General features: G+C 23.6%; 1 protein-coding gene across 3 annotated transcripts in view; it reads left to right on the forward strand.

Annotated features, from left to right (window-relative positions):
* Nucleotides 1–13,949, forward strand: part of LOC112601794 — a 122,120-nt gene that overhangs the window by 87,588 nt on the left and 20,583 nt on the right. For all 3 annotated transcript variants that reach the window (XM_025349576.1, XM_025349593.1, XM_025349585.1), the window contains 2 exons: nt 2,223–2,249; nt 8,868–8,961. In XM_025349576.1, coding sequence (XP_025205361.1) covers nt 2,223–2,249; nt 8,868–8,961 — 121 coding nt within the window. The remainder of the gene's footprint in view (nt 1–2,222; nt 2,250–8,867; nt 8,962–13,949) is intronic.

Consider the following 13,949-nt stretch of genomic DNA (forward strand, 5'->3'; position numbering starts at 1 on the left):
AGCTGTATATTTATTTAATGCATATGCGTTGTATTTATTATCACAACTACTGTTATTTTATTTTTCTCGAGGTTATTTTTATACAAAAATAATTTAAGTAATATATCTCCTATATATAATTACCTCGTAGAACTTGATACACATTATTATATTTATGTGTAATGAAATACATTTATATTAAATGCAATAACGTATAATGATAAAGTGATATATATTTATGAGGATTGTCTATTGACTCTTAATTGCGGTATATATTATAAATCACCTATACGTCATAATAACATAGGTATTATATTTTTGCGTATTGTTGTTTTTTAGTGTACCTATACTTCATTCTATAGTAATGCTTATTATACAAGGAAATAAGCATTTATGAATTATGATGACATTATGACGTGTACACATCACTTATCACTTGAGTCTTAAGCTTATTAATTTCTATGGTTTTGCTGGTTTAAGATAATAAAACTTTGAATGCATCTCGTAAAAAATGTGTCACATACTTAACGAATTTTTTTTTTTTTAATTATAAATGCGTTATAAATTGTATTATTTTAATATTGTTAGTTAAATTAGATACATCTAATGTACTAAGCCTAAGCTAACAATACATAGGTACTAATATCAATATATATTCTAATAATTTTAAATATATTTAGACTATTACTTTTATGTACACGTTCATAGAAGTACTTACAACCTCTATATGTGCCTAATGTGTATATAATAATATTGTTAATATTAATAACTCATGTCTAACTACTTAATAGTTATAAATTAAAATTTTCTATATCATTTAACATTTTTTAAAGCGAAAACAACAGTATTAAAATATAAGAACATAAAAGTTATGTATTAATTATAGATTAACTTTATTACAAAATTTTACAATTATTGCCATCAATCAAATTATTTCATTTAGTAATGGTCAGTATCTTCCGAGGTTAAGGGAAATACATATAATAAAAAAATCTTTTTCAAAAATGTATATCTAATTTGAGAGAAAAAACGTGAAAGAATATAATAACACTATTAAGGTTTTGTTTTACTGCCGAAAAGAGAAGTATGTCAGAAAAGACAGATAAGAATCATTTCTACAGGTACCTACTAATTATATTACATTACAATAAATGTCCACATAGTCTCATAGATAACCCTCTCCATACTAAAAAAAAAATTTATTTCGCTCTCGCTAAGACTAAATCTATTTATTATTTTTATTTAAAACCAATTTCTTTACGCCCTTAAAATAAAGATAAACCTATATACATTAGAGAGATGCATAGAGAAATGCAATTCTCTTTTCCCCTTTAAATCATACAGTTGGTACTTTGTTTATAATTTTTTTTAGAAAATAAAACAAATTATTATTATTATTTATTAAAGGAAAAAATTATTTAAAATTTTGTTTGCGTGGTATACTGTATTCTTGATAAATAAAACAAAATTATAAACACGAACGAAGCATAGATTAATACGATTAATACTGTATATGACACGGAGTCACGAACTATTTTAAATTAAAATAATCTGTGAATAATTATTGTTTTTATACAAAAAAAAAAAAAAAAATGTGATATGGACATACTACACTTAAATAAAAATATGTCTTAATTTTGACGAATATAGTGTTGTAGTTGACTATGTATTTTTTTTTCACTTTATTATATGAGACTTTAATTCTATAATGATATCAGATTTTTGTACTTATGCCATTATTACATCTATAACTATTAGGTATCAATCATAAGTACTGAAAAATGTATAAAAAAATTACTTTTAATTAAAATTTGTGTTAATATTTTACTGATCGATCAATTTTTTTATAGAAATATTATAAAATTGTAAATTATTATGGTATAAATATAATGTAAAAACAAAATTCCTTGCTCTACTCTGAATTTAAACATGTCTAATATTTGAAATAAATTTAAAATTTAATATTAGTGCATATACAAAACATTACATAGTACCATCACCAATTTTCTGTAGTGTTTATTCTAGTAACACTAATTATCGTTATTTTTTATTTTAGCAAAACAATAATCCATTTTAGTTTGTAAAATGTATTAAATATTATAATACATTTCTGTATAGTTAAAAATGCTTAACGAGATATCAAGAGGGGAATAGAAATAATATTAATTATCATTATAATGTAAATAAATATTGTTAAAATTATTTTATTCATCAAGTATAATATTTATCTTTTTTATTTTCAGATCCAGAATACTCTTCCGAACATGTTGGTAAGTCACTAACACTATAATATTTGTTTAATAATTAATATTAAATTGAAATAAATTGGATATCATTATGATTAGTTATAAAAAAAAAATGTTGTCGTAGGTATTAAAAATTATTATTTCTATATAGAGATGATTAGATGTAGATGTATGTGATCAATGCTAATGGTGCATGTATTTTTTTAATGTATAAAATGAACATTTTTAAGTAAAACGTATAGGCATTATGCATAGAAATGTTACATAATTAAGTCGACATATGCATTTGTATATTTAGACAAATTATTACCTAATTTGATTAATTAGTTTCTTATTATTTAAGTAAACGTTAAATTGTAAAATACAAAAATATAAAAATACTATTATATTTAACAGTTATTCTATTTATAATCAACTGTGCAATTATCGAGAGGGTTTGGATTGTCAATCAATGCAGATACCTCAATATTAACTGACATAAGGTCAACTAGATCAAACTAATAATAGTTTAGGTATTTTCGTATTTTATTACACTTTTCACAGCAAAAATATTAAAATTATATTTTAATTTATGAAAAAAATTCACGAAATACAATCTAATGGATTTAATATTAATAATAATAATAATGTAAAATTATCAGACATAATGTAGAAAAATATGAATAAATTATATATTTTCTTTTATCATTGATTAGTATTAATGTGTAATATTATTCTATAAATAGTGAGCATTCAGTGATATATTGCTAAAAAAATTCGTGGGTAAATATGTGATATAATACTATATATCCTCATATTTCACTTTAGGAAGATGACGTATAAAAAGGTAAAAGTCTTATAATTATGTCAAAACATCATTATTTCATTTGTTCTTAATAATTATTTTATCTAACACTATTAACAAGTATAGTTTGAATTATACAAGACTCGTTTTAAATAAAAATAAAAGCAAAAAGAAAACTGAAGGTAACAGATTCATGAATTTACTAAATTTGAATATCAATTTGAATTAATCAAAGCTAAAATAAATTGTTTAGACATTTTTACACATTATTATTTGCAAGATAATAACCATATATGTCAGATAATTTTTAAATTTATATATATTAATAATTAGTAATTATGGTAGTTGTAAATTCTTAACTTTAGTTGCCCATTGATTAAAATTTAAAAACATAACAACATTTTTATTTATTTTTATTAAGGATCCAGTACTTGGAAGTATTATTGACCAGTTATACATTTTACTGATGGCACTTAAATATAAAATTCGAAATTGAATAAACTATTTATTTTTTTACATTGGATCCCAATCAAAAAAATTTTTTCTACAAAAAAAATAATCTTTAAAGTTTAAATAATATGTTTAGGTATTAGATTCTAAATAATAATTAATAGTATTTAAAATATGTACATCTAATTTTATTTATATTATTAATTAAAAATTAAAACTAAGCACTTAAACACTAAATATATTATTTTTATTTGTAAAAATGTATATTCATTTTTTATTACGTAATATATTAGAATCTTATTGATCATCAACTCAACGACTAAAATTTTTATTTTTTTTAAATAAGCGTAAAAACAAAAAAAAAACATAAATCAGGATCCTTTTATTAAAAGCGATACCCAGACCTATGTTTAACTAGTTACGCCACTAGAAATAGTAGTAATAATGGTAGTAGTTTCATATCTATAAACTATACTTCGTAAAGTGTTTAGTTGTATCTGAATTGTTTACTAACATGTTTCTATTAAGCCATTTATTAAGTACATATTGGCATATTGCATGTACCTATACATTAAAACATAATGCAAATGTTGAAATGTATTCATGTATCTTATAAAAGAATCACAAATCTGTTAAATCTAAAAACAAATTTTCAAATCGGGATTTCTATAATGTAAGTCACAGGTTAAAAAACAACTATCTTTGATTTCATTTATTATTATCTAACATAAAACCAACCAAGATTTATATCATATCAACATAAGTATTTAAAAGTGAAGCATATAATGACACTATTTTACCAAATACTTTAACTGATGATTTAACATAAAACTTACTACATGAAATGAAATAAAATAATAATATTTCCTCTTTGGAGTATTTACAAAAAAGTAATCATAAATAATAACAACAACGAATTTCTTTTCAAATCGTAATACTAAAGTAAACACTGCAGTTTAACTGGTTAGTAGTTATAGATAGTTTAAATTACTAAGCTTTGTAATTTTAAACTTCATCATTTTTTTTTTTTTTTTATTATTAAGTATAAATAAATATAATACTTATACAATTACCTTTACAGAATATTATTATTCATATTATTCATGTATAAGTAGTAAATAACTACTCGATAAAATAATTTAAAAAATCTTTGGTTATTAACCAACTAAACATAATATTTTAACTTTTAAGTGGTTGATTTGTTTAATTTTTTTATTAAAAACATTATTTGAATGTAGTTTGATCTAAATAATAAGAACAACTATGAAATTGTATTTTAAATTTTATAAAAATTAAAGTCACATATTTGGGAATCAGATCATTGTAAAACTTTATCCATATCAATTCATTAAGTATATGTTTATTGCATTTTAAAATCTGATAATCCAATAAATAAAATACAAATCAAACTAAAACAAAAAAAAAAAAAAAAAAACACAAAAAAAATTATAATTTTATTTCAAAATCAAATTTTATTTATAAATTATAATAGGATAATAAATCGATACTTATCTTTTTTCTAATAATTTAAATTCTATTAGGTCGTTACTAGGTAAGGGAATTTCAATAGTATTTAATGCATTTTTAAAACCATTATATTTAGTCATATAGGTACATTAATATTTGCTCTTTTGGCTATCCTGATATCACAATCAACTTATTTTTTTAATGATTGTTCAAGTTTCGCCATTATACTCAATTTCATTATCACTTATTAAAACAATAAAAATAATTAATGAGTAATTGAATATTCCGGAAAATTCATATATTATCTATGATTTAACAATAACAATAGATAACTATATATTTAGATATATAAGTATATATATAGTTCCTAGTATTATGTTTATCATTACGCCGACCCATAGGTTGTAAAACTTTTCATTAGGTGACTAAATGTCAACCAAAAGTAATCAAAATAATTATATATTATAATCATAATAACTATATAGTATGTTATATCATTGAATATATATTTTTAAAATATAAAATTATATCTATACATATAATGTAACTAAATGCCACTATTATATAATTGTACTTTTATAAGGGACTTACGGAGCTAGGTTTATTTTATTAGAGATTGATAGTTTAGTATTGCACACAATTAAAATTATATTTATTTTACTAAATTTAGTTAAAAATATCCAAGTTCTAATTTATAATCAATTTATACAATATATAAAGTACCTAAATTATATTGGATTTATCAATTTATAGAAATTTAAATAATTTTATTTATTCTTTTATTCTCTAATGAAAACTATAAAATATTTAAAAATCATAATTAATCTTCAGTTATAATTGTATCCTCATCTTCACTATTATGAATTATACTGTAGCGAAATAACCCTTCTTATTCATGGATAATCATCATAATAGGATACCAATATCGGTCACTTTATCTTGCAATAAAATACTAATTTCTTAAAAATTCTATCAAGTATCTGTCTATGCAAACACCACTATAAAATGTTTAGAAATCTTTTCCACGCGAATGTCTTACTCCAATGATTGCAAACCGATTTACAATAATCTCTTAAAATCCTTCACATCTCTTCAAAAATAAATTATGCGGAGATTTCATGACTAAACTAGTCACTGAAATTCTGTTAATGGATGATAGTTTTCATACGCGCAAAATACCTACTGTTAATTATCTTTTTTTATATAATTTATGAATATTGCACTATATTATAAATTAATTATACATTTAAATCTTCGACAGAAATTAAATGTAATTATTATTTCTAATTAACTACAATTTATTATTTATTCATTTTTTTAAAACATTTAATTACTTATTATTTTTAAATAATAAAATTACGTATTTGTTATTTATTGCAGTTCGAGAATAAATTTAATTTTAAGCTTTTTACGCATTCATTGACAATTAATGGTTTAACTAATTGCCTACTATTTGTAATGATACAGATAAACAAATCATGTTACAAATTATTACATTGTTGTTGCACAAATGTATACCTTACCTAATACAACGAGTATATTACCAATTATTATTTATACTTCAATACTAATTTCAATAATTTAAACGTGCAATCAAACATCAATAATAAAAATAAATTACTAATTTGCCAATTAATCCGCTATATGTGATATTTAGATTTAAAATAAGTTCTTTAATACTATCAAAAATAACATATATAATCTAATATAATATCTACATTTATTGAAATAATGACATCGATATAATTCGCACTGTTTTAATCTAAAACAAATTTCTGTAAATAAATGTATTAATATTTATAAGTTATTCCTATATTCCTTAAATTAAAAATGAATTAGGTTTTAAATTAAATTAATTATTTAATTAGAAACTAAAAAATTACCAGTTTTCATTCAAAATAAAATTTATATTTTTAGATAAAAACAAATTTATAAAAACATATGATTAATGAAATTTTTGATGTAGATCAATAGACCATTATATACTTATAGTCTAATATATATTTCTAACTAAACTTAAGTGTAATAGTAATGCGTATCGATGATTAATATTGAATTTAATGTCTATATTTTTCACAATGGTATTTAAATTATTATATTTGCCTACATTTATTAGGTGATTAGTTTTTCTCGTTTCTAATTTGTACAAATATATAATAGCATTCTATAATGTTAATCTCGAAACATAATAAAAAGATACTCTTACGACCGCTACCCCATACAGTTACACCTATCCAGAATATGCAGATGAGTATTTTTACTGTTAAAAATACAATAAAAACTTTTAATATGACTTTTGGACTCTATTTCTCGATAACAAGACATTCAAAATAATGAGAAACATTACTTTTTTCTATTCCAACAATATATGTTACATCATAGTCACTATAATATACATTAAAAGGTAGTAAATATTATACATTTATATTTCCTGTATGGATTGTCTGGTATTATTATGTATTAGTAAAATTAAAAAAAATATCATTAAATACCATTATATAAATTAACATAAAATAATCAATTTTAATAATATACGTATTTTTACTATAGACTGTTTGAAATGAAACCATAGTACCTATATAGCACATACGATTTACCACTCGATAGATAACTGTTATAATATACCAGTTACAGACTACCTAATCACGATCAGCAGGTGGTGATCCTCGAACTCGTAACCTCAAAATAATTAATGTCACTGAAATATCGACAATATCGTTGAATAATAATAAATATAAAAATATATATCTAATCATTAAATATAATTGATATACTCGTAAGAACGTTTAATAATCAGTGTTCGTATACGGTATACCCACAACTGAACATATACCTAAACGTCCTAAACCGTAATAAAATTTAAAAACAATATTGAAATTTTTAAATTACAAACCCTTCGTTCCACTAACTTCAATGAAATTGTTAGCTAACTATAAATTTGATTTTTAAAATGCATAATACCTAGTTGTATAATATAAAAAAAAAACATCGAAGGCGTTTAACAAACACGTACATAGCACGTGGGTTTAATAGAATGCTGAACATAGTATTATTTTATTTTTCTTATACAAAACACAAATCAAGGTTTCTAACAATTGATATACTAATATTCAACCAACTATATATAGGTATAATTTGAAATACTTTTTATATTTATTAAATTTTAATAATAATAAAATTCCAGTGACAGACAAGTATAATTATTCTCAATAATAAAAAAAAGATTATAATATAACGTAGATGTAAAAATGTGATTTTATTTAAAAATGTAGGGATGAGAAGCCCTGAATATTGTGTGTCTGGCAGAACATGCGGACAAAGCGCGTGAGAGGAGGGAGACAGAAGAGAGGAAGTTAGTGACCTGCGGAGAAGAGTCGATGATCCCGTCTGCGCCATTATATACTAACGAAGGAAAAAATGCATAAAGAACTTATTTTAGCCCCAAGAAACGTATATAATATAAATATTTTTTTCCCGAGGCAAACAACTATCTTCAAGTATTTATATTATCAAATCCTGTCGACTAAACATCTACTGAAGCGGTCAACAATGTTTTTTTATTAAAGTAGAATATCATAATATTTTAAATAAATCGCAAATATCGTTAGGAAGAATTTTTATAAAATAATAAAATTAGCATCTTACTAGGAATTGGGCTTCAGAAAAAGTATATGTAATTCACGTTAAGAAATATTATATGCACATAATTTAAAAGTACTTTAATATAACACGGGTATATTCGCTGATACACCTAAAATACATACTGCAGATCGTAATATAGACTCGTTCTATCGTAGACAATTTTATTAATATAAAATCAAATTTCATCCGATTATTATAAATTCACGTGTTTTTGATAAAGCTCGTGAATCGTATAATATTAATAACAATAATTATAATTATTTAGTAGTGTAATAATTGTTATGGTTTTTTCTTTATAGATGTTCCAAACGAAGGAGTATACATGGTGTGCGGTGTCCTCATCGCCATGGTGCTTGTCGCTGTGATAATAGTAATACTAGCAGTTACTATAAGGTGAGTTGAAATGTTACATGTATATGTAATTTGTATTTTTCAAAAAGTGCTTTGGTCTGGCGATGTAGCGAATATTTACAAAGAACAAGGGTTTATATAGTACATTAAAGAAACATGGTTGCGGCGCCGGACGAGACCCGTACTGGAGATCCTTGAACCTTAAGAAATCACTCACACCCGCACGCGCATGTTTACAGAACATTAATACACTCTCACACACATACTTACAGACATAAACACTCACACACACACACACACACACACACACACAAACTTTGTTCTTTGTTCAATAGATTATACATATATAAATATATATACTGCGTTTAACCCAATGCGCACCTCAATGAGTGCATATGAATCCATTTACTATAATATACTAGTCTACAATATAATATATATATATATTTGTATTTATTCGATTTGAATGCAAAATTAACGTTAATATTTCAAATCTCGAGGTCCGGGAGAAATCGGGTCAAATTATTCATTTTCCGTGCCCACCACCAATGCCAGGGTCGGACCGGGTTATCCGCGGATGGTACATCATAATCGTAAAAACTCATAAAATTATATATACAATAAATAAATGATATTTATAATTGGCAAAAAAAAAACTTTAAATCAGTTAATTTATTCGCTTATAAAATTAATATAGGTACGCGTTGTCGGATATGGAAGAGCGTCAGTCGTGTATCACGTGGCACACCAGTGACATTACAAAGAATTCTTATAATTTACCGTAGTAAAAAATAACATTTTTGTTATCATATCAAATTTTCCTCAGAATTTTCTTAAGAAAATTTTTTTTTCAAATTACAATAATTCGTAATAACTTTTAAAAATTAAATCGGTTTAATCTCTGATACATAATTAAATATTATATATGTATTGTAAATTAAAAAAATAATTCTATTTATTTTGGTACTTATTTGACGATTTAAAATACAATTATAATACATTTATTCAGGTAAAATAGCTATCTATAGTATTATATATTATATATTTTATATTTTGGTAGTCCGAAAAATATATTATATTATATTCCATCTTCTTATATAATTTCTTGTAGGTGATGCAAACGTGGTAAATATTACATATGATTGTCTCAGAATTAAAATTAATCAATTCTTTATAATTTATTTAATATATGCGTTTCACAAACATTTAAATAAATTGCTTGATGATAAAATTATACTAGAAAACATTTGATTGCCTTATTCAAATATTAAAGGCTTTTATATAAACACCCAACATCTTAATACAATACGGCCCTATACATATGACAAAAAACCTCATTTTCTAATCAATGTCAGTCCACATAGACCTTGAAAATATAATTTCGGAAATTAATTTTGATCTAATTCTATATAATTTATGAATGATCAGGATATTTTATTTTCTAGAGGTCTACCTCTTTAATGTTCATTTATTCAATGTTTTTCAATACATTGTAAATGTCACCGTGATTGACATTTTGGCTACAGTATTCTATTTACCTTGAAAACTTATAATTTTTTTTCGATATGCAAACACGACCGCGAACAAAACCCGATGCATAAGCTTATCGATAGTTGTTAAAGTATAATAATAACATGTTTACTGTATATGTACTTCATAAGTCATAAGTAATAGGTTTACTAAAGTGTGAAATCATAATATTATTGTTGTACCTAACTAGGAAAATTTTATTTCAATTATTATACATAAATGTTTTCCTTACGTCGCATACATCGGTTTTACTATAGTTATCCAATTATAAATTAAAACACTACACATAATATCATTAATCACTTGTTCGATTCAAAGTTTATAGTAAAGTTAATTTCTGCATTAAATGTACAGTGCCCATATGGAAAATACTAAATAGCAACATCTGCTTCCAAGAATTAAAATTATGTAATGTATGTCGAGTTATTGCTCTATAAATGCATTTAAATTATATACTATATAATATATAATATAAATGTTTAATTCTCATGCTGTGGAGAAATTTTATTCTTGTCAGATTCCGGATAGATTTCTAGCCACTGATGGACGATTTCACTTAACTCACCGAATATGATATTCAGTCCTTGATAATCTGTTCATGGTTTAAATACAAAATAAAGTATATAATGTTCAGGAAGTTCTATTCGATTCTGATTTAAATGTAGTTAGTAATGATTACATTTTTATTTTATTTTCTACATATGATTCGCTTTCTAAATTGTATGTACATCTGTAATATCTTGAGTCAAAAACAAAATATTACATACTACTGTTAGTAAACAGGTATTATAATTGTTGTAATAAAATAAAATAAATTGTTATACATTTAGTAAACTATCCCTAACCGTCATCCGATGACTTGACAAGAATAACGTAAAATTCAAAAATATATTTTATCTTGAAAATGCGTTTCAAAAAGTATACATCAGTATGCACGTGTGCAGGCGGCCGATTCAAGCAAACGGGGGTTGCCTAGGTGAACCATGACGTCATTACTTGCTGGGTGGATCGATTGCTCGCTATGGTTCCCGTATTTAGCCAAAACTTTTAGTCATTCAAATTCAAAAAGAGGGTCTGTTTTTAAAGGGAAAATCCGTACTCCAATAAATGTATCCTTTGAATTAAATTAGATACATATAACTCATTTCCAACGAATATATTAGACGATTTAATATGTCAATATATTTTTGGTATATTAATAAAAGTAATAAATCAATAAAATACTTTTAAAATAACAATTATGCTAAGTAATGATTTAACAATTATCTTCAAAAGTTTATTATAATAGTACTAAATGAGTAATCATAAAATGCTTTGCTTTGATTACCGAAATGAGTAACTAAATACTGTATTTCCCTTTTTGTAATAATTTTTATAGATATATTTTTTTTAACTATACCCATATTCATAAACCATATAGATTATCTATATAGAATGCTAGTATAAGACAATATTATTATAAATATAACCAAGCCCGATCTTCTCACAATTAACGCTGTTTATCATGCAATTAATTATTAAATTGTGATTTATAATAAAATTTTGTAATTTAAATATAGTCAATAATAATATATTATACAATGCGTGGGTGTATTATTATATACGTTTATTTAGTTAACAAATTTCCATAAAGTGACATTCAAAAGTGAATATCACGTCAATGTCAAAAATGATCGCTAAACACTTAATAGTATACCTAAATTAACACTGTATGTATAATAATATGTTATTACATAAGTTGTTTTAATTATAATTTATAACACTCACAAATATATGTAAATATTATCTATATGCATGTATGAATCAAACAAAAATCCCATTATAGGAATGAAAGTCTTGATCACGCGATATGATATGCATCCTTAGACATTATTGTGGACGATACAGCTTCCTCCAAATAATTTACATCGTTTTTCTTCATAATATTAAAATATTTAATTTAATTTACCTTCAAAAAAAAAGTTGTCAGGGTATTTTTAGAATAATTTTGTTTTATGTAAGTTACATATTGCAAATACGTTGTATAAATATTAATATTTGTATAATATATTTAAAAATCACAATTATAAAGATTTTGAACTTTTATTAAAAATGTCAATAACTGACCTTTTATTTAAATATCAAATTATTAAACTTATTACAATTATCTAATGTTTTTAGTTTAAAAAAAAATCTCGACAAATAATGTCATGAAATAATTGAAATGATTTACTACCATCATATTGTTTAGACCAAAAATTCCAATAATTTTTATTTTTAATTATCACCGCGGTTAGTATAGTATTGTATAACTTAAACGAACTTATTATTGTACTGAATTTCCAGGCCTTATAGTGAAATATTAAATAGGTACATTATAAATAAATAGATAATAATAAATAGGTTACATATGACAAATGTTTAAAATTTTGTTATATCTATAAATTTTCTACTCATTTTCAATATACGATTTAATCCTAAGGGGCACAATTAATTTATGTATTAAGATAAGAATGCATATAAATATGTTAATATTAATTCAAATACCTACCTATACCTAAATGAACTAAAATAATAAGTAATACATAATATTATTCTCGTGATAAGCTTTGATATTATCCATTAACGACACTCATAGTTGACCTTTTTGTTTAATGATAATAAACCTATAGGCTGGTTTAAATTGGGAAGAAGAGTAAGACGGTCACGACTCCAATAATATCTACTTAAATACATAATTTTTCAAAATATAAATTCTCACATTTAATTTCAATAAATATAATGAAAAAAAAAAACAAAAACGGCTTATTATATGGTAATTTTATATTTTTTTTACAAAATTTGTCAATTTTTCCTTAAAAAAATTAAAAAGATATGCGGTCGAGACACTGCCTTTTACAGTTCTGCTTACATGGTAATTTCTACTATTAAAAAACAAAAAAATGATAATAAACAAAACTAAAGAAAAAAACAAATCGTAAAACCACTAAAACCAATAATACGCATTCCTCGCACCGTTTAGAATTTAAAAAATGTGGTACGATTTGTTCTGATACGTAGATATCAATTGGTTTTTATTTTTATTTTAATACGTCAACTTTTTATTATACACACATACTTACTGATCCGCTATAATGACTACGGTATATTATTATGCGATACTCGTGAGTAGATATAAACATATTATAATACATATAAAATACTACAGAAATTATAATAATACATAAATTTACAAAGTAAACCTAATCATAATAATAATAATAATAATAATAATAATAAAAACACACAGAAACGCTTAAATACATAATATGCTTATTATTACCTATACCATAATATTATACACAACGAGCGCTCAAACTGCGTTTTAGAGGAAATCCGTCATGCGGTCTTATGTCATATTATATTCACGTGTACATTACACATTGTGCGCGGTACTGAAAATTAATATCAAATATGTAGCACCGAACATAATATCCTGCTACACACGCGAATGTGCGTTTGAAGCGGTATAATTCTAAACG

This window comes from Melanaphis sacchari, unplaced genomic scaffold (genome assembly GCF_002803265.2).
Source record: "Melanaphis sacchari strain LSU unplaced genomic scaffold, SCAv2.0 Contig0_pilon_pilon, whole genome shotgun sequence".
In the NCBI taxonomy this organism is placed as follows: domain Eukaryota; kingdom Metazoa; phylum Arthropoda; class Insecta; order Hemiptera; family Aphididae; genus Melanaphis; species Melanaphis sacchari.